Source organism: Rana temporaria, chromosome 5, assembly GCF_905171775.1.
Source record: "Rana temporaria chromosome 5, aRanTem1.1, whole genome shotgun sequence".
NCBI lineage: Eukaryota > Metazoa > Chordata > Amphibia > Anura > Ranidae > Rana > Rana temporaria.
In genome coordinates, this window is record NC_053493.1 from 291,571,665 (window position 1) to 291,596,371 (window position 24,707).

General features: G+C 46.5%; 1 protein-coding gene across 1 annotated transcript in view; it reads right to left on the reverse strand.

The window, feature by feature from the left end:
- RAB12 (RAB12, member RAS oncogene family) overlaps positions 1-24,707 on the reverse strand; it is a 45,745-nt gene that overhangs the window by 15,656 nt on the left and 5,382 nt on the right. Inside the window, exon 2 of the mRNA XM_040353977.1 lies at positions 5,182-5,242. Within this exon, the coding sequence (XP_040209911.1) occupies positions 5,182-5,242 (61 nt within the window). The remainder of the gene's footprint in view (positions 1-5,181; positions 5,243-24,707) is intronic.

A 24,707-nucleotide genomic window follows, 5' to 3' on the forward strand; every position in this document is an offset into this window, starting at 1 on the left:
GGAACAGTGCTCCAAGGGCCAGATAAAGGCAAAAAGCCGCAAATTGGAATCCACTGCTCTAGTCTAGGGTGTCTGCGTTCAGAAACTATATAATGTTTTTTGGGGGAGGTGTTGTAATCTTCAGGCCTAAAATTATTGTGTGCAAAAAAAAAAAAAAAAAATGGAAAAAGTCAAAAATGGCAAAAGGGTTAAAGCGGGAGTTCACCCAATTAGGTTTTTTTTTTCTTTTCCCCTTAGATGCATGCTCGTTTTGTCTAGGGGAATCGGCTAGTTGTTTTAAAATATGAGCTGTACTTACCGTTTACGAGATGCATCTTCTCCGTCGCTTCCGGGGTATGGGTCTTCGGGAGCGGGCGTTCCTATTTTGATTGACAGTCTTCCGAGAGGCTTCCGACGGTCGCATCCATCGCGTCACTCGTAGCCGAAAGAAGCCGAACGTCGGTGCGGCTCTATACTGCGCCTGCGCACCGACGTTCGGCTTCTTTCGGAAAATCGTGACGCGATGGATGCGACCGTCGGAAGCCTCTCGGAAGACTGTCAATCAAGAAGGAACGCCCAGTTCCGCAGCCCATACCCGGAAGCGGCGGAGAAGATGCATCTCGTAAACGGTAAGTACAGCTCATATTTTAAAACAACTAGTCGATTCCCCTAGACAAAACAAGGAGGAATATAAGGGGAACATGTGTTCTCTATAGGTGAACCTCCGCTTTAAGCCTCTTATATAGGAGCCATTCTTGTGGCAAATCAGGGTTACTGCTAGACTACATAAGGCTTCCCGCACATAGCCACTAATTGCTGTATGATTTTCATTGAGTTAAATGACACAGTACCCACTGACATGAAATGTACACAAAGGGTTAAACATCCATTTGGTCTTTGTTTAGTATGTTTAGTATTTGCTGAACTATAGATATGTCCCGATATCTACATCACCATGATAGTGGTAAGCGCCTTGCAGCATACAATCACGTCATAATGAATATATCTGCAGACCAGCTATAAAAAAACACATCCTGAATGGCGCTGTGCACAAATCCTCAATTCAGTGGTAGATGAGACACACAGTACAGAAGCAAGTATAGCGTTACCTTGTGGTGAGCCAGCAGATCTCTTCTCTAGCAAGTGTTGTTACACAACCAGCCATGTGACTACAGCATTCCAGACAAGGACACAGAGATGAAGGACCAAGAGATGGCACAGACATTTTAGCAAGAGCGGACCGGTGAAGCCACTGAGAAAGTGTTGGTTTAGTCAGTGGGAGGCAAAATAAGCACATGGTGAGATAACAAAACAAACAGTGAGTGGATGAATGAAGTCAGAAAACGGGAAGCAATACAGTGCCATTAATAACACGGTGCGGAATTAGTCATTGTCGTACTATGTGACCGATGGAAAGCAGGCATATGGCACATATCATATGACAACGAAGAACAGGGTGTCAGCTGTTTTTTCATGCAAACATCCATAGACTGTGAAGACAAAGTGCAGACCAATACAGGTAACAGAAATCAGAGAGATAGTGAGAAGTACAACACTGCAACAAGGAAAGATGGTAATCATGGCAACATACCGTACATATGACAGTCATCAAGGCATATATAAGCAATTCAGTTTACATGAGTGGTGGGGTAAGGCCTAATTCACACTTGAAAAGGTGCCTGCACTACTTGGCAATCTTTAGAACTCTGATGCTCCTTCACGTGACAAATGTTGGTGCAGGCAACAGATTCATGTACCCGTTTGGAACAGATGCATGCATTTATTGCCACTAGCAGTAATCACTGGGTTCTCCCAGCACGGACGGCTCACCACCCCACTGGGAGAACACAGTAGCTCCACGGTAGGGGATTCCCCCATCAACACTGACTGCGTTGATGGAGGAATTGAGTGATTTTCGGTTGCAGGAAAGAAAAAACGCATTATACGAGGGCTGCTTTAGCTAGCAAGGGGCTGAACATGTACTGAGAACAGGGTATCTGCAGTATGGACACTTCAGCCTCAGTGCTTCCCTCCTCTATGCATCTGTTCCTGATAAATACACAAATCTGTTGCTTGCGCCAACATTTGCCATGTGGAGGAGCGTCAGTCAGAGTTCAAAATATAAAAAAAAAAACACAGTGGCGCTAGAGGCATGTCTGGAGATTGGGGAATAACTACCGTATTTATTGGGGTATAGCGCGCTCCCGCGTATAGCGCGCACCCCTAAAGTTGCCCGAAATTCCTGTGGAAAAAATATTTTTTGTACTTACAGTTTTGGTGTCTTGCGCGGCGGCCTCGTTGGATCCGTCTGCGGCTTCGGGTGTCCTCTTCGTCGGGTCCGGCGTCCTCGCCGAGTTTGAATACTGCATGGACATATACAGAGCACAGTACACTCGTGTATGGTCGGGCAGGCTCGGCTACTCTCCCGCTGACGTCCTGTACGTCAGCGCGAGAGGAGCCGAGAGTGCCCGACTATACACGAGTGTACTGCGCTCGGTATATGTCGGCGCAGTATTCAAACTCGGCGCGGGAAAGCGGGTATCGGCGTTTATCGCACACCCACGATTTTGCCCTGATTTTCAGGGCAAAAAAGTGCGCGGTATACGCCGATAAATACGGTAGTTAATTAGTGGTGACAGCAAATTGTAAAAAATAACAATAACAACAATAATAAAATGTAAAAACAAAACAAAACAAAACAAAAAAAAAAAAAGGGGGGAGGGGGGCACTAGGATGTATGAACATATAAAAAGCAAATCAAGCAAGTCCATGTTAAAAAGTTTGTGGTGAAACAGCACTAGGAGGCAGTACCCTGGAGCGAAGCAATGTACTCTTTGGGTCGAAATTCAACAAAGAGAGGCGCCAGACTAAGTGCAGCATTAAAAGTGGATTTAAAAATTAAAAACAAATTGGAAACTCACAAGGTGAGAAATCGCAGGCATTTTTGTTGTGTAAGCGTCATTGCACCAACTTCTGCAAGGCGTCCTATGGCCACTGTGAACTCGAGTCGGCTGTGGGAACAGATGGAACCCGGAATCGGCCGGACGCCACTGTAACCAGCTTGAACCGCAAACTCGCGTCTGGCCTGGAAATGACGTCACAGGGAGGGTGTGCTGGACGTGTAATGAGCAGATCGGTAATGCATTACAGTTCCCTTTGAAATGCATTACCCATCTGCCCATTAAACGTCCAGCACACCCTCCCTGTGATGTCATTTCTGGCCAGACGCGAGTTTGCGGTTCAAGCTGGTTACAGCGACGTCCGGCTGCTTCCTGGTTTCATCTGTTCCCACAGCCGACTCGAGTTCACAGCGGCCATAGGACGCCTTGCAGAAGTTGGTGTAATGATGCCTGTGATTTCTTACCTTCTTGTGAGTTTCCAATTTGTTTTTAATTATTAAATCCACTTTTAATGCTGCACTTAGTCTGGCGCTCCTCTTTGTTTCATATTCAGAGTTTATAAATATTGCCTATGATACTCTCTGAATTCCAACAATTGTGTTGCAATTTTTTTTTTCTTGCTCTCCTCCTCCCTACCAAATTTGCATAACCAGAATGAGAATAGATTAGGGGTCAGACCGCTGATTATATCTTACCCTAGAATAAATATCTGTTTACTTCGCAAGCAGCACACTACAACAGAAACTTGTAACAGATACCAACACATAACTTCAATTTACTACAGGAATTTAAACACTGCAACCGAGGCTGCTAATATTACACATGCTACAAACAGTGCCATACCAGCACAAGTGAAAGAGTTCCTACATAGAGAGAGTTCCTACATAGAGAAAGAGAACCATAAAAATAGGCCCACCCATGAGAAACATGCAAGATATATAATGAGAAAAAGGTCAACTTGAATACTGCTTACAAGGACAATGAAATATAATTCACTTTAGAAACAGAGCTCGCCTTTTATGTACTTAAAGTTTTTTTTTTTGATGTCACAATGTACAGTATAAGATTTCCAATCATCTGTGCCCAGTTTTGCCACACAGAGTTAATCCAGCTCTGAGCAATCCACTTATTGTTCAGTGAAAATTATAAGACTTCCAGATAAAACCTGTCTAAATAAAAAGTCCTTTCCTCTCTCCTTGCTTTGAGTGACATGTTATTTACATATCTAGCTTGGACATGTTTATCATGTGTTATGTTAATCATAATATGAGGTGATCCACAGTATTAAAAGTGAGAAATCCACCCCTCCCCCACATAACACATCCTGGTAATATACAATGAACTGTGGATCACCTCATATTATGATAAACATAACATATGATAAACATGCCCAAGCTAGATATGTAAATAACCTGTCACTCAAAGCAAGGAGAGAGGAAAGGACTTTTTATTTAGACAGGGTTTTATATGGAAGTCTGTTAATTTTCACTGAACAATAAAAGAGGATTGCTCAGAGCTGGATTAACTGTGTGTGGCAAGACTGGGCACAGATGATGGGAAATCTTATACTGTACATTGTGACATTAAAAAAAAAAAAATGTTGGGTTTACATCCACTTTAAAGTGCAGGTAAAACTTTTTATTATTTTTTAGTTTGTTATGTGGTGGATGAGGATTACCACAGCGCATCAGTGTGAAAGCAGCCTTGGGCCCCTTTGACACGGTCAGTCCGATCAATTGGACACTCCATTCACCTCCAAGTAGTGGCAGACATAAACCGACTTGTGTCCTGCCTCCAACCTGAAGCTTCTTTTTTTTTACATTTTGGATAGAGTGGAGATGGATTAGAATACCCATCCATTTTTATTGTTGTCTGTGGCCCCATTAGGGAGATTCACCCTCTCTATTTGTCCTGTTTATCATATTTTTTGGGGGAAAATGAAAGTAAAAGAAAATCCCAAATTTAGGTTGTCCCCAGAAAAGTAATAGAGGGCATATCTCCCAATGGGGACACAAAAGCTGGTAATCTGCCCCAACCCCCCAAGGGATTTCCTTAAATTGCAGGGATTTCCTCTCACTTTCGGCTATGGTACAGGAAGTGAAGGGAAATCTCCTCAATGGGACCCAGATGGCAATAAATAAGCCGACGGGGGTTATGACCCACCCTTACTTTAACCATAATAGAAAAAAAAAAGGTTTTGTTTATAGTTCTACTTTAAATCCAGGACTTCTTCCTATAACAATGGCACAGCAAGTCTCGGCACAGGCTCCTGAGGAGCCAACAAATTATTGAACACACTTACCATATTTGTAACCTGATTTTCTTTCCTCTTAACTCTACAGTTTTGATTTTAAAATCAACACCTATAAAAAAAAAAAAAAAGAAAAGTGATTAGGTGATCAATAGATTCCTCCGAACGCTCTCAAAGGTTGAAGATTGAGTTAATACTCGAATGCAGGGCTCAATATAAAATATGTACCGTATTTTCCGGCGTATAAGACGACCCCCTAATTTTCCAGGAAAAATTTTGGTTTTGGGATATACTCGCCGTATAAGACGACCCCCTTCCTTCTAGTCTTTCTGGAAGCTGAGGGGTAGCCAGAACAACCGCTGACAGAAACAGGCTTTTTTCAAATCTCACTATTCCATTACTTGCCCCCACAGTGCCATCACATTACTTGCCCCCACAGTGCCATCACATTACTTGCCCCCACAGTGCCATCACATTACTTGCCCCACAGTGCCATCACATTACTTGCCCCCACAGTGCCATCACATTACTTGCCCCCACAGTGCCATCACATTACTTGCCCCCACAGTGCCATCACATTACTTGCCCCCACAGTGCCATCACATTACTTGCCCCCACAGTGCCATCACATTACTTGCCCCACAGTGCCATCACATTACTTGCCCCCACAGTGCCATCACATTACTTGCCCCCACAGTGCCATCACATTACTTGCCCCCACAGTGCCATCACTCACGTTTTGCAGGCCGGTGACAGTCTCCGTCTGCTGCGAGCGTCCATGATTTCAAAGCCGCGCCGTCTTCTCAGCGTGTCCTGTGATTGGCGGAACACAAATTTTCCCAGTAGCCCCTCTGTTCTGTGTTCCGCCAATCACGGATGCCTTCTCATCTCGTCCGAGGATGAGAAGGCATCCGTGATAGGCGGAACACAGAACAGAGGCGCTGCTGGGAAGATTTGTGTTCCGCCAATCACAGGACACGCTGAGAAGACGGCGCGGCTTTGAAATCATGAACGATTGCAGCTGCACGGAGACCGTACCCGGCGTATAAGACGACCCCCGACTTTGGATGCATTTTTTTGCATCCAAAAAGTCGTCTTATACGCCGGAAAATACAGTATATGATTTTTATACCACTAAATAGTCAAAGTTGTGACTTTGCTCTGACCTACCCTGCTGCATTCCTGCTCCAGGCCAGTGACTCAAATAGGGGTTATTTACTAAAGGCAAATCTACGTTGCACTACAAATGCAAAGTGTACTTTAACCACTTCCATACCAGGCACTTACGCACCTTCCCGCCCAAGCCAATATTCAGCTTTCAGCGCTGTCGCACTTTGAATGGTAATTGCGCGGTCATGCTACACTGTACCCAAACAAAATTGGCGTCCTTTTTTCCTCACAAATAGAGCTTTCTTTTGGTGGTATTTGATCACCTCTGCGTTTTTTTTTTGCGCAACAACTAAAAAAAGACTAAAAATTTTGAAAACAAATTACGTTTTAATTTTTTTATGTTAATTTTTTTGTAAATAAGTAAGTTTTCTCTTTCAATTACGGGCACTGATATGGCGGCACTGATGGACATTGATGAGGTAGTACTGATGGGCACCGTATAGGTGGCACTGATTGGCGGAGCTGGTATGCGGCACAGATGGGCACTCATAGGCGGCACAGTTGGGCACTCATAGGCGGCACAGATGGGCACTCATAGGTGGGCACTGGGCATGGATGGGCACTGTGGGGTGGCACTGATGTTTCCATGTTGCCAGTCAGTGCCCTGATTGGGCACTGATTGGCATCTTTTTTACTGCCCTTTTTTTTTTACTGACTTTTTATTGCCCCTTTTTTTTGCCCTTCCCTGGTGGTCCAGTGTGGGTTTCCTTGGTGGTCCAGTGTGGCGATCTGAGGGGGGGCTGCGCTGATAAAATAAATGGCGCAAACCCTTTTTATAGGCTTACCTATAGGTACAAGTCAAAGATGGAAGTTTACTCCCACTTTAAACAAAAGTTTTACAAGTGCCACAGTGTATTCTGAACTACTGGGGCCCCTTGTCGGCAAGATCCATGTAAAAGATGAACGTTGCCTTTAAATTCAGCGACAAGATCAAGTTTCATGTACAAGTTGCCTTTTATGCAGGGGCTCTAAAGGATCGCCTTCCAGTCATTTCCTGTGTAGCACGATTGTTTTGTGCCTTACATATTTTACTCCTAGATGTGTCATTCTCTCTCTGTAGTCCAGCACATACTTTTCATCACTTATATTTCAGCACACATGTACCTGACTCATGTTGGAAATAAAGCATTAAAGCGGAACTTTGCTGTCCCAATTAAAACTATTTGTAATCCTTAGGATGGTATATGATATTTACTTGTTTTAACATTTCTTCAGTTGCTTTCTCGTCTAGGCAAAAATTATGTCATACGTCCCTGGGGTCTTCGTGGGCATTCTTTTTATTATCTGGAGAAGGGGCTTACTCAGCTAGCACACCATTCTGCCTGCATTGCTTACCTTGGTGCAGATGGATTTTAGGAAGTAAATGAATCATCTGCCCTTACTCAAGATGGCTGTGGCTAAAAATGCTTGTTTTCAAAGTGATGTTTCAACAAAATAAAGCATGGAGACATGGATGGATGGGGGAGTTTACTTTAAAGTGATTGTAACCCCCTCGTTTTTTATTTTATTTAATAAATAACAAACATATCATACACAGTTCGTTTTGCAGTGTGGACTTGATCCTCCTTTTCTGGGGTCCCTCAATGGCGCTCATGGCTCCTCCTCGCATCAGTAAACCCCCTAAGAGAGGCACTCTCTCACTAGGGATGAGCTCCGGCGTGTTCGCACAGTTAATGTGCAGAGCCCGCCAGGAAGTATGCACGGCGCTGCTCTACCCACAGGCAGGGAGACATTTCCCGATCTCTGCAGCCGAGCATCGGGACAATGTTTCCCTGCCTCTGATTAGCGCAGCGCCGTGCAGCATTCCTGGTGGGCTCTGCACGTGGACTGTGCGAACACGCCGGAGCTCATCCCTAGTGGTTACCTTGCGGGCACGCTCCCGAGTCCAGCATTTGCATGCATAGACACAGAATGCCGGACTTGGCCCCGCCTCCCGCGTCATTGGATTTGATTGACAGCAGCAGGAGCCAATGGCTGCACTGCTATCAATCTATCCAATCAAGAGCCGAGAACCCCTGGCAGAAAGGAAGAGCGAACGAATGGCTCAGGTGAGTAAAGTTGGGGTTACCACCAATAGAAAGCTCTACTTGTGTGAAAAAAATGATAAAAATGTCTTATGGGTACAGTGTTACACGATCGCACAATTTTCATTCAAAGTGCAACAGTGCTGAAATCTGAAAATCGGCCTGTCTAGGAAGGGGGTAAAAGGGTCTGGTATTAAAGCGGTTAAAGTAAAGGGTTAAAAAAAGAAAAAAACACACACACACACACACATCTCCACTGTCCAGTTCGTTTTGCACAGAGCCGCCCCCGAACAACATCTTCTGGGGTCCCCCAGCGGCTCATGCAGCAGCTCCCCGCATCAGATAACCCACTAGGAGAAGCGCTCTTCCAGGGCATTACCTTGCGGGCGCGCTCCCGTGCCCAGCATTTGGCGTCCATAGTCGCCGAATGCAGGACTTTTCCCCCCGGCGGCCGCGTCTTTGGATTTGATCGACTGCAGAGAGAGCCAATGGCTGCGCTCAGGGCTCGACAAAATCCGGGCGCCAGGTCGCAATTGCGACAAGAAATTGTGACCTGGCGCCCGCCGGTAATCGAGGCCACGGCCTCAATTACCAACCGTCGCGGGGAAGGTGGGGGCGCACTGAGGCACAGGATCCTGTGTCTCCGTGCGCCCCCACCGCCGCGCGATCGCGGCGGCCGGTAATTTAGGCTGCGGCTTTGCAGCCTTGTGAAGGCCCAAGCTTGCTTCTGTGACCTGGCGCCATCTGGTGGTGGCTGTTGGCATTACAAGTAAAACAGCAGTTCTAATGTGTGTTTTTTTTTTTTTTTTTTTATTACTGTTTTCACTGATATCTCCTTCCCTCTAATTAGAACCCCCAAACATTATGTATATTTTTTTATTCTAACACCCTAGAGAAAAAAATGGCGGTCATTGCAATACTTTATGTCACACCGTATTTGCGCAGCGGTCTTACAAGCGCACTTTTTTGGGGAAAAAGAACCGTGAGGTAACTGTGCGGCATCTGCAGGGACCTGTGTGCTAAATGGTGGCAAAATGCCCCGTTTAAACAGGAAAAGTCTCCTATGGATTTTTAACAGTGAAAAACCCCTCACAGGAAAGCCCCATACAAAAAAGAAAAAAACACAGGCCAGATAACACAGTCCCCTCAGGAAGGCCCCCTGACAGTGGCAATGTTAGCAATGCAGCAACAGAAAAAGAGCAGGGAAGGGAGAAGAGGACCCCAGGAATTCCCAGCCGTACCAACCCACCAAAGAGGGAAGGACTGTACTTACCCGTCCGAGCAAGGACTCGCTGACGCATTCCTGACAGAACTTCAACCGCAATGGAGGTAGCTGTCGGCCCGGTCCACTGTGAGTGAGACAACACCATAGCCTAGTCATATGTGGACCTCGGAGCAAAGCTCACCGGCCACCCCAGGAGTCATGGGGTATGGCGTGACAGACCCACCCTCTTTGCAAAGGTGTGCCCACGCTTGCTGGTCAGACTGAGTAGACTACAAGGATCTATATTATCCAGCCTGTCTCTCAGCCGACAGTTGAAAGAAGATTCTTAAAGAAAAAGTAAAATAAAATAACATTTTTCCTCAGGGCGCTGGGCCCAAAGGGAGCCATACGTCCTTCTCCTTTGCTAGGCAGAACGAAACTGAGGCTGCAAGCTGCAGTGAGGGTTATGTCTGGAGGGACCGCCCCCTGGGCGGGGCTGTTAAACTCTGTTAATGTAACATGTATTTAATTATCTAACATGTTTCTGCCTAGTCCTTTCCTGTAAACAGGGAACATAACCCACTTGTCAAGATTTAAGGAGCTGTGTCCGTCCATGGACGATAAGAGAAAATAAATTTCTATTAAAAGGAGCTGTAAAGTCTCAAGGTTTTTCACCCTAATGCAAATCGTTTTAAGTTCAACTAAAACACAAAATTAAATGCAAAAACCTAAATCCTCAATTTATGCAGAGGAAAGGAAAAAATAAATAAACACACATATAACGTGTTTCACATTGCATTCTACACTTCTTAAAGTCAATGTTTTGGGCTCATTTTTGTATTCAAAATCTTTCTCATTTGTTCTGCTTGTGGATTTACATTACAAGGGGGAACTTACCAAACACAGTGCTGCTATTCTATTATTAGCCTGCTAGTTCTGAGCTGCTACAGTACAACAGAAACTACTTTTCATGGTGCTGGAATTTAGACAGTCATGGCCAGTGATTGCCATTGAATAACTGAACTGTTTAAGATTCATTTTCTTTCCTCCATCTGTACTGAATTTATTTATCGTATATACTCGAGTATAAGCCAAGTTTTTCAGCACTTTGTGCTGAAAATGCCCCCCTTGGCTTATACTCGAGTCACCTTTTTGTGCCCGATCTACCGTACTTTGGGGACCCAGTACCGGCCGGCCGTAGGTCCCCTGGATCCCAAACTTGCCACACATGTAGCCCCACTCCTCCTCTACAAGTGTGCAAAGTTTTTTGTTCGGGGGACCTACAGCCGGGGAGCACCGATTTTTCAAAGCCGGGCACCCCTTCCATAGACTCCCATGTTAAACGTCAGTCTAGTCATGGACACAGTGGGCCTGATTCCCAAAAGAGATACGCAGGCGTAACTGCTGTTCAGTCTGTGCCTAACTTTGGAAACGATCCTCAAAAGGCTTTTTCCAAAGTTAGGCAGAAAATCTGACAGGTGTAAGACACTTACACAGTCAGATTTTAGGATGCAGTACCGCATCCGCCGCTGGGGGCATTTCTCATGGAAATGCAGCTTTGAGTATGCAAATGAGGACTTAAGCAGATACACAACGCTTTTCAGCACTGTGATTTCTGCGTAAGTTTCGAATTTGCTTGCGCAAAACTAGGGCTGGTTTTACAATGTGGAAAGTTAGTCACACCTTGTAAAGGCCCATTCAAGCGACGGCATTTGGTATGCATTCCTGAGGGAGAACTCCACGGCAATTTTTAAATTCAAAACCGGCATGGGTTCCCCCCCAGGAGCATACCAGGCCCTTAGGTCTGGTATGGGTTGTAAGGAGACCCCCCCTACGCCGAAAATTCGACGTAGGGGTCCCCCTACAATCCATACCAGACCCGTATCCAAAGCACGCTACCCGGTCGGTCAGGAATGGGAGTGGGGACGAGCGAGCGCCCCCCCCCTCCTGAGCCGTGCCAGGCCGCATGCCCTCAACATGGGGGGGTTGGGTGCTCTGGGGCAGGGGGGCGCACTGCGGGCCCCCCCACCCCAGAGCACCCTGTCCCCATGTTGATGAGGACAGGACCTCTTCCCGACAACCCTTGCCGTTGGTTGTCGGGGTCTGCGGGCGGGGGGCTTATCGGAATCTGGGAGTCCCCTCAAATAAGGGGGCCCCCAGATACCGGCCCCCCACCCTAAGTGAATGGATATGGGGTACATCGTACCCCTACCCATTCACCTGGAGGCAAAAAGTTAAAGTTATTAAACACACAACACAAGGGTTTTTAAAATAATTTATTATTCTGCTCCGGAGGCCCCCCTGTCTTCTTTATTAGCTCTAATACCAGGGGGGGCTTCTTCCGCTCTCCGGGGGTCTTCTCCGCTCTCCGGGGGGGGGTTTCTTCTTCCGCTCTCCGGGGGGGGGGGTCTTCTCCGCTCTCCGGGGGTCTTCTTCTATCTTCGCCGCTCTCCGCTGTTGACTCGGCGAACCCCGGTTCTTCTGCAGCTGTCCGGTGCCTTCTTCTTCAGCGCTGGCTGCCTGCTATCTTTGTGTGTTAGCTCAATTACTAACAGGCAGCCAGCGCGGTTTTCTGTGACGTCACCTTCTTCTCTTCTGTTCTTCTCCCCTCTTCCGATGTTGCCTCGTCGCCTCTTGTCACTGCAATGATGGAAGCGCGCCTTGCATCCCATTTATATAGGCATCACCGTCCCATCAAGCTCTGGTAGGTACCCACGTGGTGGGTGCACGTGGGTAGGCACCCACCACGTGGGTACCTGCCGGAGCATGATGGGACGGTGATGCCTATATAAATGGGATGCAAGGCACGCTTCCATCATTGCAGTGAAAAGAGGCGACGAGTCAACATCGGAAGAGGGGAGAAGAACAGAAGAGAAGAACCTGACGTCACAGAAGACCGCGTTGGCTGCCTGCTAGTAATTGAGCTAACACACAAAGATAGCAGGCAGCCAGCGCTGAAGGAGAAGGCACCGGACAGCTGCAGAAGAACCGGGGTTCGCCGAGTCAACAGCGGAAGAGGGGAGAAGATGGAAGAAGCCCCCCGGAGTCCGGAGAAGCCCCCCCCCGGAGAGCGGAAGAAGAAGCCCCCCCCCCCGGAGAGCGGAGAAGACCCCCGGAGAGCGGAAGAAGAAGCCCCCCCTGGTATTAGAGCTAATAAAGAAGACAGGGGGGGCCTCCGGAGCAGAATAATAAATTATTTTAAAAACCCTTGTGTTGTGTGTTTAATAACTTTAACTTTTTGCCTCCAGGTGAATGGGTAGGGGTACGATGTACCCCATATCCATTCACTTAGGGTGGGGGGCCGGTATCTGGGGGCCCCCTTATTTGAGGGGACTCCCAGATTCCGATAAGCCCCTGCCCGCAGACCCCGACAACCAACGGCAAGGGTTGTCGGGAAGAGGTCCTGTCCTCATCAACATGGGGACAGGGTGCTCTGGGGTGGGGGGGCCCGCAGTGCGCCCCCCTGCCCCAGAGCACCCAACCCCCCCATGTTGAGGGCATGCGGCCTGGCACGGCTCAGGAGGGGGGGGCGCTCGCTCGTCCCCACTCCCATTCCTGACCGGCCGGGTAGCGTGCTTTGGATACGGGTCTGGTATGGATTGTAGGGGGACCCCCCTACGTCGATTTTTCGGCGTGGGGGGGTCTCCTTACAACCCATACCAGACCTAAGGGCCTGGTATGCTCCTGGGGGGGGAACCCATGCCGGTTTTTTCTTTGAAAATTGGCATGGAGTTCTCCCTCTCAGGAATGCATGCTGAGCGACGCTGTCATTTTTTTTTATAATTATTTGTTTTCCCGGCGCGTATATTTTTTTTCACCCGTCGCAACTTTAGTGTCCCGTCGCAATCCACAAAGCCGCCCGGCGTCAATTACGTTCGCGCGCTGCACGTCGGGAAAATTACGTCACACGCATGCGCAGTACGGCCGGCGCGGGAGCGCGCCTCATTTAAATTTTAAACGCCCCCCCGGAGAGGAGGACCGCCTTGCGACGGCGGCACTTAAGTTACACGGCCTGAAATTTCTAGGTAAGTGCTTTGTGGATCAGGCACTTAGGTAGAAATTTTAAGTCAGTGTAACTTAACTGCTGAAACTTAAGTTAGGCAGCTTTTTTGGGAATCAGGCCCAGTGAGGCATGCAGATGGACACCCTAGGCTTATACTCGAGTCAATACGTTTTCCCAGTTTTTTGTGGTAAAATTAGGTGCCTCGGCTTATACTCAAGTATATACGGTAGATGAGTTTTGACAACTCAAATTACCAACAATTGAAAGCAGTACTAAACCCAAAAATTTAATATATTTCTCATTACCAGTCTTTATGTGGTGGCTGCATTTTTTTTTTTTTTACTCGGGTGGGTGAATCGGTACAACTTCCATTGACTTTCTCAACCGCACGACTTGGGGTGACTTCAAGCCGGATCCCAAGTCGCCCCTGTGTGAACCGGCTCTTATTTTCACCTGGTGATTTGGCCAGTTACACACTTCCAGTCTTGGGTTGTCTCCACTAAGACTAGGAGAGATGGAGACATCTTCATGCAGCAGCACTGTCAGTCTGGGGAGAGGATGGTATTTGATGCACTAGTTGACAACAAATTAAAGCCAAACTCCTGCTAGCACTTTTTGCCAACCAGTCACGTACCCAATACATCCCTGGACTTCAAGTGATTATATCGGGATAATAGCTGCAGCTGCCAATGGTTGGCTCTCTTGTAAAAGAAATCCTAGCGGCTAACTAGCTACTGGATTGCTTTTACAAGCAAGGGGTGCCGGATTGTGGTCAGTGGGGGTAGAAAATACCCCAGGCCCAGCATCAGTGAGAATAAACATGGCCTCGGTGTTGGTGGTCAGTGGAAGGGGGGAAGTAGTTCCCCATTATTGGAATATCAGTGGAAGAAATACTGTAGTGCTCCATTTTTGGTGTCGATTGGGGGGGGGGGGGGGGAAATAGTGCCCCGAGGGCCAGATAAAGGCTAGCAAGGGGCTGCATCCGGCTCTCAGGCTGCAGTTTGGAGACCCCTGATCTTGCCTTCCTTATTTATAGTGCTGTCGGTCTAACACCGAATACAAGCATAGACATAAACCTGTCAGTCAATGTGCTACTGCTTGGCCAGCAGGCTGGGGCAAGGGAATGAAAGCACTGTATTTCTTAGACGCAATAAAAAAAAGGTGCAATGGGGTATGTGGATCACAAAGGTAACAGAACATATATTTTAACAGGTTAGGTCTTATTCACATGGGTGCTCAGCCCTGTACAGCATGAGGAGCCCTTTGTTTACTTTTGTGTCCTAATGCTGAGCTGTGTACAGACAGACCACATTAGTGATTACACAGGCATCGGTTGTACCGATTCACCCACCCAGACGAGTTTGATGGGAACGCAGGGACAGGTGAATGGCCTTGGATGCACAAGCATACTTGATATTTGACATACTTGTCAAATTTGGCTGTGTGGGTCACCAATATGGGCTGTGCAGCTTAGTGCGAGGACAGAAAAGTAAACAAATGACTTTTCACTCTATAGGGCTAAGCACTTGTGTAAATGAGCTCCAAGGCTCAATTCACAGTACTACTAGCTGATAGTCGTGCGACTTTGCCAGGCAACCTTCTACTATAATGCAAATTTAGAAGCGACTTTCAGGAACATCTGGCTGATCTTCCTGTAAGGTCAGATCCAAATCACATCAATATAGATGAGAATCCGACTTGGAGGCAACTTCCAATAAAGTCTATGGGCACAAGTCTATAGAGCTGAGCATGATGTCATAAGCTTAGGCCAATGACCAGACAAGAAACAGGAAGTGGGCTGTATAAGGTATTTACTGGCAGAAAAAAAAATGTTTTACTATCCAAAGTTAAAACAACAAGAGCAGAAGATTTAAAAGATGGAAAGTTGAAAAAAAATGACTGAAGGTCTGCTTTAACTAGTTGCCGACCAGCCGCCGTCATTCTACGGCGGCAGGTCGGCTCTCCTGGGCGAGAGCCCGTAGCTATACGTCGGCTCTTTTAGTGGCCACTAGGGGCGCGTGCGCGCCGCCCGCTCGTCCGTGATTCCCGTGCGGGTGCCCGGCGGGCGCGATCGCCGCCGGGCACCTGCGATTGCTCGTTACAGAGCGGGGAACGGGAGCTGTGTGTGTAAACACACAGCTCCCGGTCCTGTCAGGGGGGGAAACGCTGATTCTCTGTTCATACAATGTATGAACAGAGGATCAGTGTTTCCCCTAGTGAGGCCACCCCCCCCACAGTAAGAACACACCCAGGGAACATACTTAACCCCTTCCCTTGCCCCCTAGTGTTAACCCCTTCACTGCCAGTGGCATTTTTATAGTAATCCAATGCATTTTTATAGCACTGATCGCTATAAAAATGCCAATCGTCCCAAAAATGTGTCAAAAGTGTCCGAAGTGTCCGCCATAATGTCGCAGTACCGAAAAAAAAAAAAAAAACGCTGATCGCCGCCATTACTAGTAAAAAAAATATATTAATAAAAATTACATAAAAATACCCCCTATTTTGTAAACACTATAACTTTTGCGCAAACCAATCAATAAACGCTTATTGCGATTTTTTTTGTTACGAAAAATATGTAGAAGAATACCTATTGTCCTAAACTGAGGGGATTTTTGGGGGATATTTATTACAGCAAAAAGTAAAAAATATTAATTTTTTTCAAAATTGTCGCTCCATTTTTGTTTATAGCGCAAAAAATAAAAACTGCAGAGGTGATCAAATACCACCAAAAGAAAGCTCTATTTGTGGGAAAAAAAGGACGCCAATTTTGTTTGGGAGCCATGTCGCACGACCGCGCAATTGTCAGTTAAAGCGACGCAGTCCCGAATCGCAAAAAGTGCTCTGGTCTTAGGGGCAGCAATATGGTCCGGGGATTAAGTGGTTAATGTAGCACAGGAACCTTTTCCAAAGTTGGAGCGACTTCAGTAGTGCCAATTAAGACAGCCATCATTGACTAACATGGTCAACATTTCACATGTCATGCGACTTGTGGTCTCACAAGTTGGATCATAAGTCATGGCAGAGTGAATTGAGCCTTAAAAAGAAAAATTATCCCCCCAGATGCTGCATCTTTTCCCCGGGGCCTCTTCACTGAGAACGAAGCAATCCCACTGGAGTGCTGAGCCGTGGAAGGGAGCGGAGTGGCCGGCTCAGGGTCTCAGCGCCTCGCTGAGAGGTTGATAAGGGTGTCAGTCCAGGCACATGGCAGATCCAAATTTTATTGTCACGACGATATTGGTGACTCCAGCCCGCTGTCTGCTGAAAAGGGGTCACAGGAGTGCAAAACAAATTGGACCCATAGGAGTAGCCCAGCCAAAACGAGCTTTGGCTATACTTTTCCTTTAAAAGGAGAAGTCCAGCCTGAGCTTTTTAGGCTGGGCTTCTCCTATGGGTCATAGGAGCGCAACTCGTTTTGCACTCCTGTGACCCGTTTTCAGCAGAGAGCGGTCTGAAATTCGCTCTCCACCGACGTCACTGGAATCAGTCCAGGCAGTGTGTCATCCCGACTCTGGAAGTCTGGATCCACAAGGTGCCTGGACTGATGGCCGTCTTAGTCTCGCAACAAGCTGCTGAGTGACCAGGTCACTGGCTTAAGAAGGAACAAATGAGCTGTTCCGAAACGCGTCCCACCTCTAAGACACACTTCCTGTTTGTGTTCCATGCTGGTTTCTGTCTCGCTTCCTCTGACATCATCCCCATGCTCCAGCGTGATTGTGTCCTCTGAACATTCACAGCACAAGTCGGTTGTTATCTCGTGGACTTCCCTGGAAGCTTTACCATCACAGACTGGGACTGCCCTGCCACTGGAACATCTCCTGGATGCACTTACCTGCTAAATGCCTGTTTCATACACTTTCTTGTAAGTGTTTTTAACCCCTTTAGGGGATATTAAAACTTTTATACTTCTGCACTTAGAGGCGCTTGTTTGTTTTTCTGTTTCCATTAGAGATGGCTTGTCTCCCTGAGTGCTGCCTAAAGTGTGTGAAGATTTGCTACCCTCTCCAACACAGACTTTATCTGTCAGGATTCAAATGCTTGGAGCACCCTGAATATACACATTTTTCTGGATTATGATGTCTACTCACCTCCTGCTTTGACTCTTAAAACACCACAACACTGATGCCCTAACTGCATGCATTGAACGTGGTTGCAAGGTGCCCCCATTCACTTGAGTGGGTCACATTTGACAGACAGTACTGTCGGCTGAACACAACAGAGGGATTGTTATTTCCCACCATGGCATGTATACTGTGCACCTATCTGCTGCCTTTACAGCAGTTTAAAGGGGTGCTAAAGGTTCATTATTTATTTTCTAAATAGTTTCCTTTAAGCTAGCGCATTGTTGGTTCACTTACCTTTTCCTTAGATTTCCCTTCTAAATGTTTTTTTCCCCTTTGTCTGAATTTCTCACTTCCTGTTTCTTCTCAGTAAGCTTGCCCCCTTCATCTGAGCCTTCTGACTGGGGGTTAGTCAGCGTGCTCGCCCCCTCCCTTGGGACTACATCCCTGCGGGGAGGCGCTGTGTTCACAGAAATTCAGACAAAGACAAAAAACATTTAGAAGGGAAATCGAAGGAAAAGGTAAGTGAACCAACAATGCACTAGCTTAAAGGGGTTTTCCAGCCTTTTTTTAAGTTTATTAAAAGTCAGCAGCTACAAAAAGTGTAGCTGCTGGCTTTTAATAAACAGACACTTACCTGCTCCACGGCTCCAGCGACGCTCCGCTCCTCGCCGGCGTCTTCATTCCTAGTGTGGGCACCCGGCAGGGACAGCTTTCGGCTTCACGGCCGGCCACCCACTGCGCATGCGCGAGCGGCACTGCGCATGCGCGAGCGGCGCTGTCTGATTGGACAGGCGCTCGCCTACAGGGAGGGGCTGTGAAAAGGCGATTAAGCTAGTCGCCTTGACAGGAAGTCCCCTTCTCCTGAAGCCCCCACTCCCCCCCCCAAAAAATTACATGCCAAATGTGGCATGTAAGGGTGCGAGGAGTGGGTTAAGCGGAAGTTCCATTTTTAGGTGGAACTCCGCTTTAAAGGAACCTATTTAGAAAATAAAAAACAAACCTTTACAACCCCTTTGGGGGTAGAAAAATGCAGCTCAACCACGTGTTTGTACCATCCCCCAACTGCAAGTGTAAAGACAAGCCTAAACGGTGTATTTCTATGTATTTTAGCTGTGATCTGGTTGGAATTGAACTTGAATGTTTTCCATACTTGTCCTGGTGGAATAAACAGGTGTCAGTACAACGAGGGAACACAAGTCAATAATCCTGTATGATCCAGGGATGGAAATTCTACGAGCCGTGCTCTCTGAACATGTGTTCTGCACTTGTTGAGCATCAACACTCCCCCCCCCCCCAACTTATCTGTCGAGTCACAAAAGCAGGATGGGCCTGGCCTACAGAAAACATTCCCAGCACCCTCTGAGGACACTGCAGATGCCTTACAGCGTGTATTTTTCCAAACTCTCTCACCATCAGACTATTCCTGCAAGGTGTCTTATGAAATATCACACGGATATACGAAGACGCCACCTCCCAGATTCTCACCCTTTACATTAGACACGCACATTTTCACTCATCGCATTCTAACCTGTGATCACAGGTCTAATTAAACCCACCGGAAAATATTACAATGGCAATTCAGAACTTTTCAACAACAAGGCATCTGAAAATGAACTAGTCATAAACGCCATTATTTTAGGATAACAACTCGGGCGAGGACAAGTGCGGCAAACTGCTCTGTAGCTTGGCATTCAATGCCAGTGGGGCTGACTGACAGACGAGTCTTGTAACAGGGTGGGGGATGGGATCAAGAAGACAGCTGTGCTTTGACAGCTCAGATTCTATATCGATAGGATCAAATCGCAGCTGTAACCTCACAACAAAATAGACCGTGACCTTCAGCTGAAGCGGCCTCTATAGAATGGCTCAGCATACTTCCTATGCGAGACTTCACACATGCCAAGGCCGGCGCCATAGTTCCTAGGTTTGGTGAAGGATTTTAGTATCAGTAATGCCGCGTACACACGATCGTTTTTCAGCATGAAAAAAAACATGATCGTGTGTGGGCTTCACATCGTTTTTCGGCTTCTGAAAAACGAAAAAAAAAAAAAAAAATCGAACATGCTGCATTTTTTCACGTCGTTTTTTAAAATGTCGTTTTTCGTGTTGTTAAAAATGATCGTGTGTGGGCAAAAACGATGTTTTAAACCCGTGCATGCCCAGAAGCAAGTTATGAGACGGGAGCGCTCGTTCAGGTAAAACTACCGTTCATAATGGAGTAAGCACATTCATCACGCTGTAACAGACAAAAAAAGCGCGAATCGTCTTTTACTAACACGGAACCAGCTAAAGCAGCCCAAAGGCGAATAGAACTTCCCCTTTAGAGTGCCGTCGTACGTGTTGTACGTCACCGCGCTTTGTTCATCATTTTTCAAAAACAATGGTGTGTGGGCAACATCGTTTTTAATGATGAAGTTGGAAAAACTTTGTGGTTTTTTTTCATGCCGAAAAACTATCGTGCGTACGCGGCATAAGGCTTTGCACATATGAGCTGCACTTTCAGGGCTCATTCCCACCGATTGTTTTTAATGCTACCGATAGGTATGTTTTCTCTGCCTCTAAACTCCCCCCCCCCCCCCGCATTTTAGCCTATGTGCCCATGCATACGTAGGCGTTTAACCCCTTTGGCTCCCGCTGGCCCTTTAAAACCTTTAGAATGATGGGAGGCAGGGTGACCGCAATGACTGGCTGTCACATGATCAGAAAACTGAGGGTTTCATTTAGCCGTCGGTGTTTCATCAGACTAGGCGACCTGTCAGAATGTTTTAAAATTCAACATCTAAACAGTCAGACAGAAGTTGTAAGTACTGTATTTCACTATATAACCTCAGTTTCCTGTTCAAAATAAGTGTAAAATGCAAAACTCCGGTGGGTGCAACAAGATGTCCGCTTGATGCCTTCCCACTCTATAATTACTGTGGGCGAGTGCAGGGTGTAGTAAGATGGCGGCCACGGAACGTCACTTTCGTTACCAATTCTGATGGGTCGCCCAATCTGATGAAACACTGGTCACTGTGACGGGAGCATGCGTGGTGCACGCGCTCTGCACAGCTCTATTGGCGCTCTGGGGCTGCGTATTTGCGTGCGCTCTGCGCCAACAGGTTAGAGGCAGAAAAAGAAACCCATTGCCAGCATGTCCAAGAGCAGCAGTTTTTGGGCAGAAAAAAACTATTTTAACCATGTTTAGGCATGTCAAGCACTTGAGTGTTCATTTATTTCAATAGCTAGAATACTATATTATTTTGGCCAAGGAAACACCCAAGAGGTTGACGTTCCTAACACGTTTACATGCGTCAAGAGTTTTTTTTTTTGCCAATATGCTACTGCCAGGGGAAAAGGTGTCTAGGAGAGATGGCCAAACCTGCATAAGGCCTTACTTACTGCCCCATCCCGATCATCTATCCGCTCAGGGCTGTACACATGTCGCTGTGGTGATGTGGTGTTTCACGGTCGCAGCAAAAATTAATCAGCTTGCCACACGGCGCCTAATGAGTTCTTATGCAAATCTATGGGGCCACACTGCAACCGCGTGCAATGCACATGATTGTGGGGCAGTGGTTCGTCATTTACAGGGTTAAATCAGGTAGTGAGGAGCTGGTATATCACCCTGTCAAGTGCCTCTGAAAAATTATTCACCATGGATCGCTTTCAGAAGGGCAGCCAGTGCCACGTGTCAATGAGACCTTTACCACTTCAATACCGGGCACTTTCACCCCCTTCCTGCCCAGGTCAGCTTTCAGCGCTGTCACACTTTTAATGACAACTGTGCAGTCATGCTACACTGAACCCTAATTATGTTTGTTTTTATCATTTTTTGAGAACGTTTTTTTTTTTTTGGAGTCATCACCACTGTTTTTTTTGTTTTGCCAAAGATAGGAAAAAATACAGAATTGACTTTAAAGCAGTTGTAAACCCCAAATTTAAAAAAATTAAATAAAAACCTGCAAGACAAAGGCATAATGAGCTAGTATGACTAGCATACTAGCTCATTATGCATTACTTACCTTAGATCAAAGCCCCCGAAGCCGTCCTCATCTTCCCCTCCAGCCACAGACATATCTCCCGGAGGTTACTTGCGGGTATCTTCGCTCCGGCGCTGTGATTTGCGGAGTGGCGATGACGTCACTCCGCGCATGTGCGCGGGAGCCGTCAAAGCCGGCATTATTCATTCAGAAAACCGGCATTCTCAGTGTGCATGCGCCGTAGACAGCGGTGCATTTTTTTGGGAAAATATCTCCTAAACCGTGTAGGTTTAGGAGATATTGCAAACACCAACAGGTCAGCCTTAATCTAGGCTTACCTGTAGGTGAAAGTTGTAATGAAGGGTTTACTTCCATTTTTCATTACTTCCATTTTAAAAGGGGTTGTAAGACCCGGTTCACACTGGGGCTCAGCCGCCTGTCGTGTCGCGTCCCATTCAATGCAATGGAACCGTTCTAATAGGACGCAAGTCGCTCCGACTTAGAAAAAGGTTCTTGTACGACTTTGGGGGCGACCTGCATTGACTTCTATACAGAAGTCGTTTTGCAAATCGCCTCTGAAGTCGTCCTCAGGACGACTTGCAGAGTCGCCCCCTAAAGTCGTGCCGCTGCTGTGTGAACCGACTCTTAAGGTTTGTTTATTTTCTAAATAGGTTCCTTTAAGCTAGTGCATTGTTGGTTCACTTACCTTTTCCTTCGATTTCCCTTCTCAATGTTTTTTTTCTTTGTCTGAATTTCTCACTTCCTGTTTCTCCTCAGTAAGCTTGCCCCCATCATCCGAGCTGTTCTGGCTGGGGGTTAGTCAGCCAGAACAGCTTACTGAGGAGGAACAGGAAGTGAGAAATTCAGACAAAGGAAATAAAACAATTTAGAAGGGAAATCAAAGGAAAGGGTAAGTGAACCAACAATGCACTAGCTTAAAGGAACCCATTTAGAAAATAAAAATCAAACCTTTATAACCCCTTTAAAGTGGTTGTAAAGCTTTGTTTTTTGTTTTTAAAAAACAAACATGTCATACTTACCTCCACTGTGCAGCTCGTTTTGCACAGAGTGGCCCGATCCTCAACTTCTCGGGTCCCCCGGCGGCTCCTCCCCACATCAGATCGCCCCCTGGCAGAAGCGCTCTCCTGGGGGGTTACCTTGCAGGTGCACTCCCGAGTCCAGCATTTGCGTCCATAGACATGAATGACGGACTCAGCCCTGCCCCCTATGTTATTGAATTTGACAGCAGCGTGAGACAATTAATGCGCTGCCATCAATCTATCCCAGTGAATTCCAGGGCTCAGGAGGGCCGGTGACTGCCAGAAGTTTGCATCCTATGCATTAAGGTGAAAACACACAAGGGTTTACAACTCCTTTAATGCTGTTTCATGCAGTATTTACAGAGTGTTTTTGCCTTCTGAGGTAAATACTGCATAAGATAGTGACCCAAATACCGCATGTGAATAGAGCCCACTGTGCTAAAACGTATCCTACCCTACCTCCTCCTTACCCAGCACCCATCACACTGATTATACAAAAAGTCTACACACCCCTGTTAAAATGTCAGGTTTCCGTGGTGTAAAAAAAAAAAAAAAAAAAAAAAATAAGACAAAAGATAAATCATTTCAGAACTTTTTCCACTTTTAATGTGAGCTATAAACTGTACAACAAACTGAAATCTTTTAGGTGGAGGAAAGTAAAAATAAAATATCTTAAACTAAGGCACCTTTCACATTGAGGCGTTTTTCATGCGGTACAGCGCTAAAAATAGCGCTGCTATACCGCATGAAAAAACCTGCCCTGTAGTGTTCAATGTGAAAGCCCGAAGGCCGCATTTTTACCGCGGTATAGGAGCGGTGTGTTCACCGCTCCTATACCGCGCCTTCCCATTGAAATCAATGGGAAACCGCGGTAATACCGCGGTAAAAACCTCACCTCTAGCGCCCGAATATCGCGGTAAATACGACGGTATAGCCGCGCTACAAATAGCGCGGCTATACCGTCACCGCGGCTGCACGCCTCAATGTGAAAGCAGCCTAATACTTTGTTGAAGCACCTTTTGATTTTATTACAACACTCGGTCTTTTGGGTATGAGTCTATCAGCATGGCACATCTTGACTTGGCAATATTTGCCCACTCTTCTTTGCAAAAACACTCCAAATCTGTCAGATTGCGATGGCATCTCCTGTGCACAGCCCTCTTCAGGTCACCCTACAGATTTTCAATTGGATTCAGGTCTGGGTCATTCCAAAATGTTATTCTTCTTCTAGTGAAGCCATTCCTTTGTTGATTTGGACGTATGCTTTGGGTCGTTGTCATTCTGAAAGGTGAAGTTCCTCTTCGTGTTCAGCTTTCTAGCAGTAGCCTGAAGGTTTTGTGGCAATATTGACTGGTAATTTGGAACTGTTCATTACTCTTGACTAAGGCCCCTGTTGCAGCTGAAGAAAAACGGCCCCAAAGCATTATGCGGCCACCACCATGCTTCACGGTGGGCACGGTGTTCTTTTGGTGATGTGCAGTGTTTTCGCACCAAACATATCTTTTGGAATCATGGCCAAAAAGTTCAACCTTGGTTTCATCAGACCAGAACTAGAGCTGCACGATTCTGGGAAAAATGAGAATCGCAATTCTTTTGCATAAAATGAAGATCACGATTCTCAAAAATGTATTTATTTAAAAGTTAAATTTCAACACAAAACGGAGCTTATGTGCTTAAATACAGTATATGCAAATATGACGGACTGTTTACATGTTAAATTTTAAAAGCCGCAGCAAACCTGCTGACCTTGCATGCTTCCTAATGTGAAAGAACACCTCTGATTTTCACATTTAACTAAATATGAAAATCAGAGGTGTTCTGTCACATTAGCAAGCATGTGAGGTCAGCAGGTTTGCTGCGGCTTTTAAAATGTAACATGTAAACAGTCCGTCAGATTTACATATACTGGGCCGGATTCAGATACATTGCAGTATCTGCCGGCGCGGCGTAACGTAGCTCACATACGGTACGCCGCCGTAACTTAGGGCGCAAGTTCCGTATGCAGAAAGAACTTGCGCCCTTAGTTACGGCGGCATAACGTATGTGTGTCGGCGTAAGCCCGCCTAATTCAAATGGGGATGACGTGGGCGTGTTTTATGTATTTACCCCA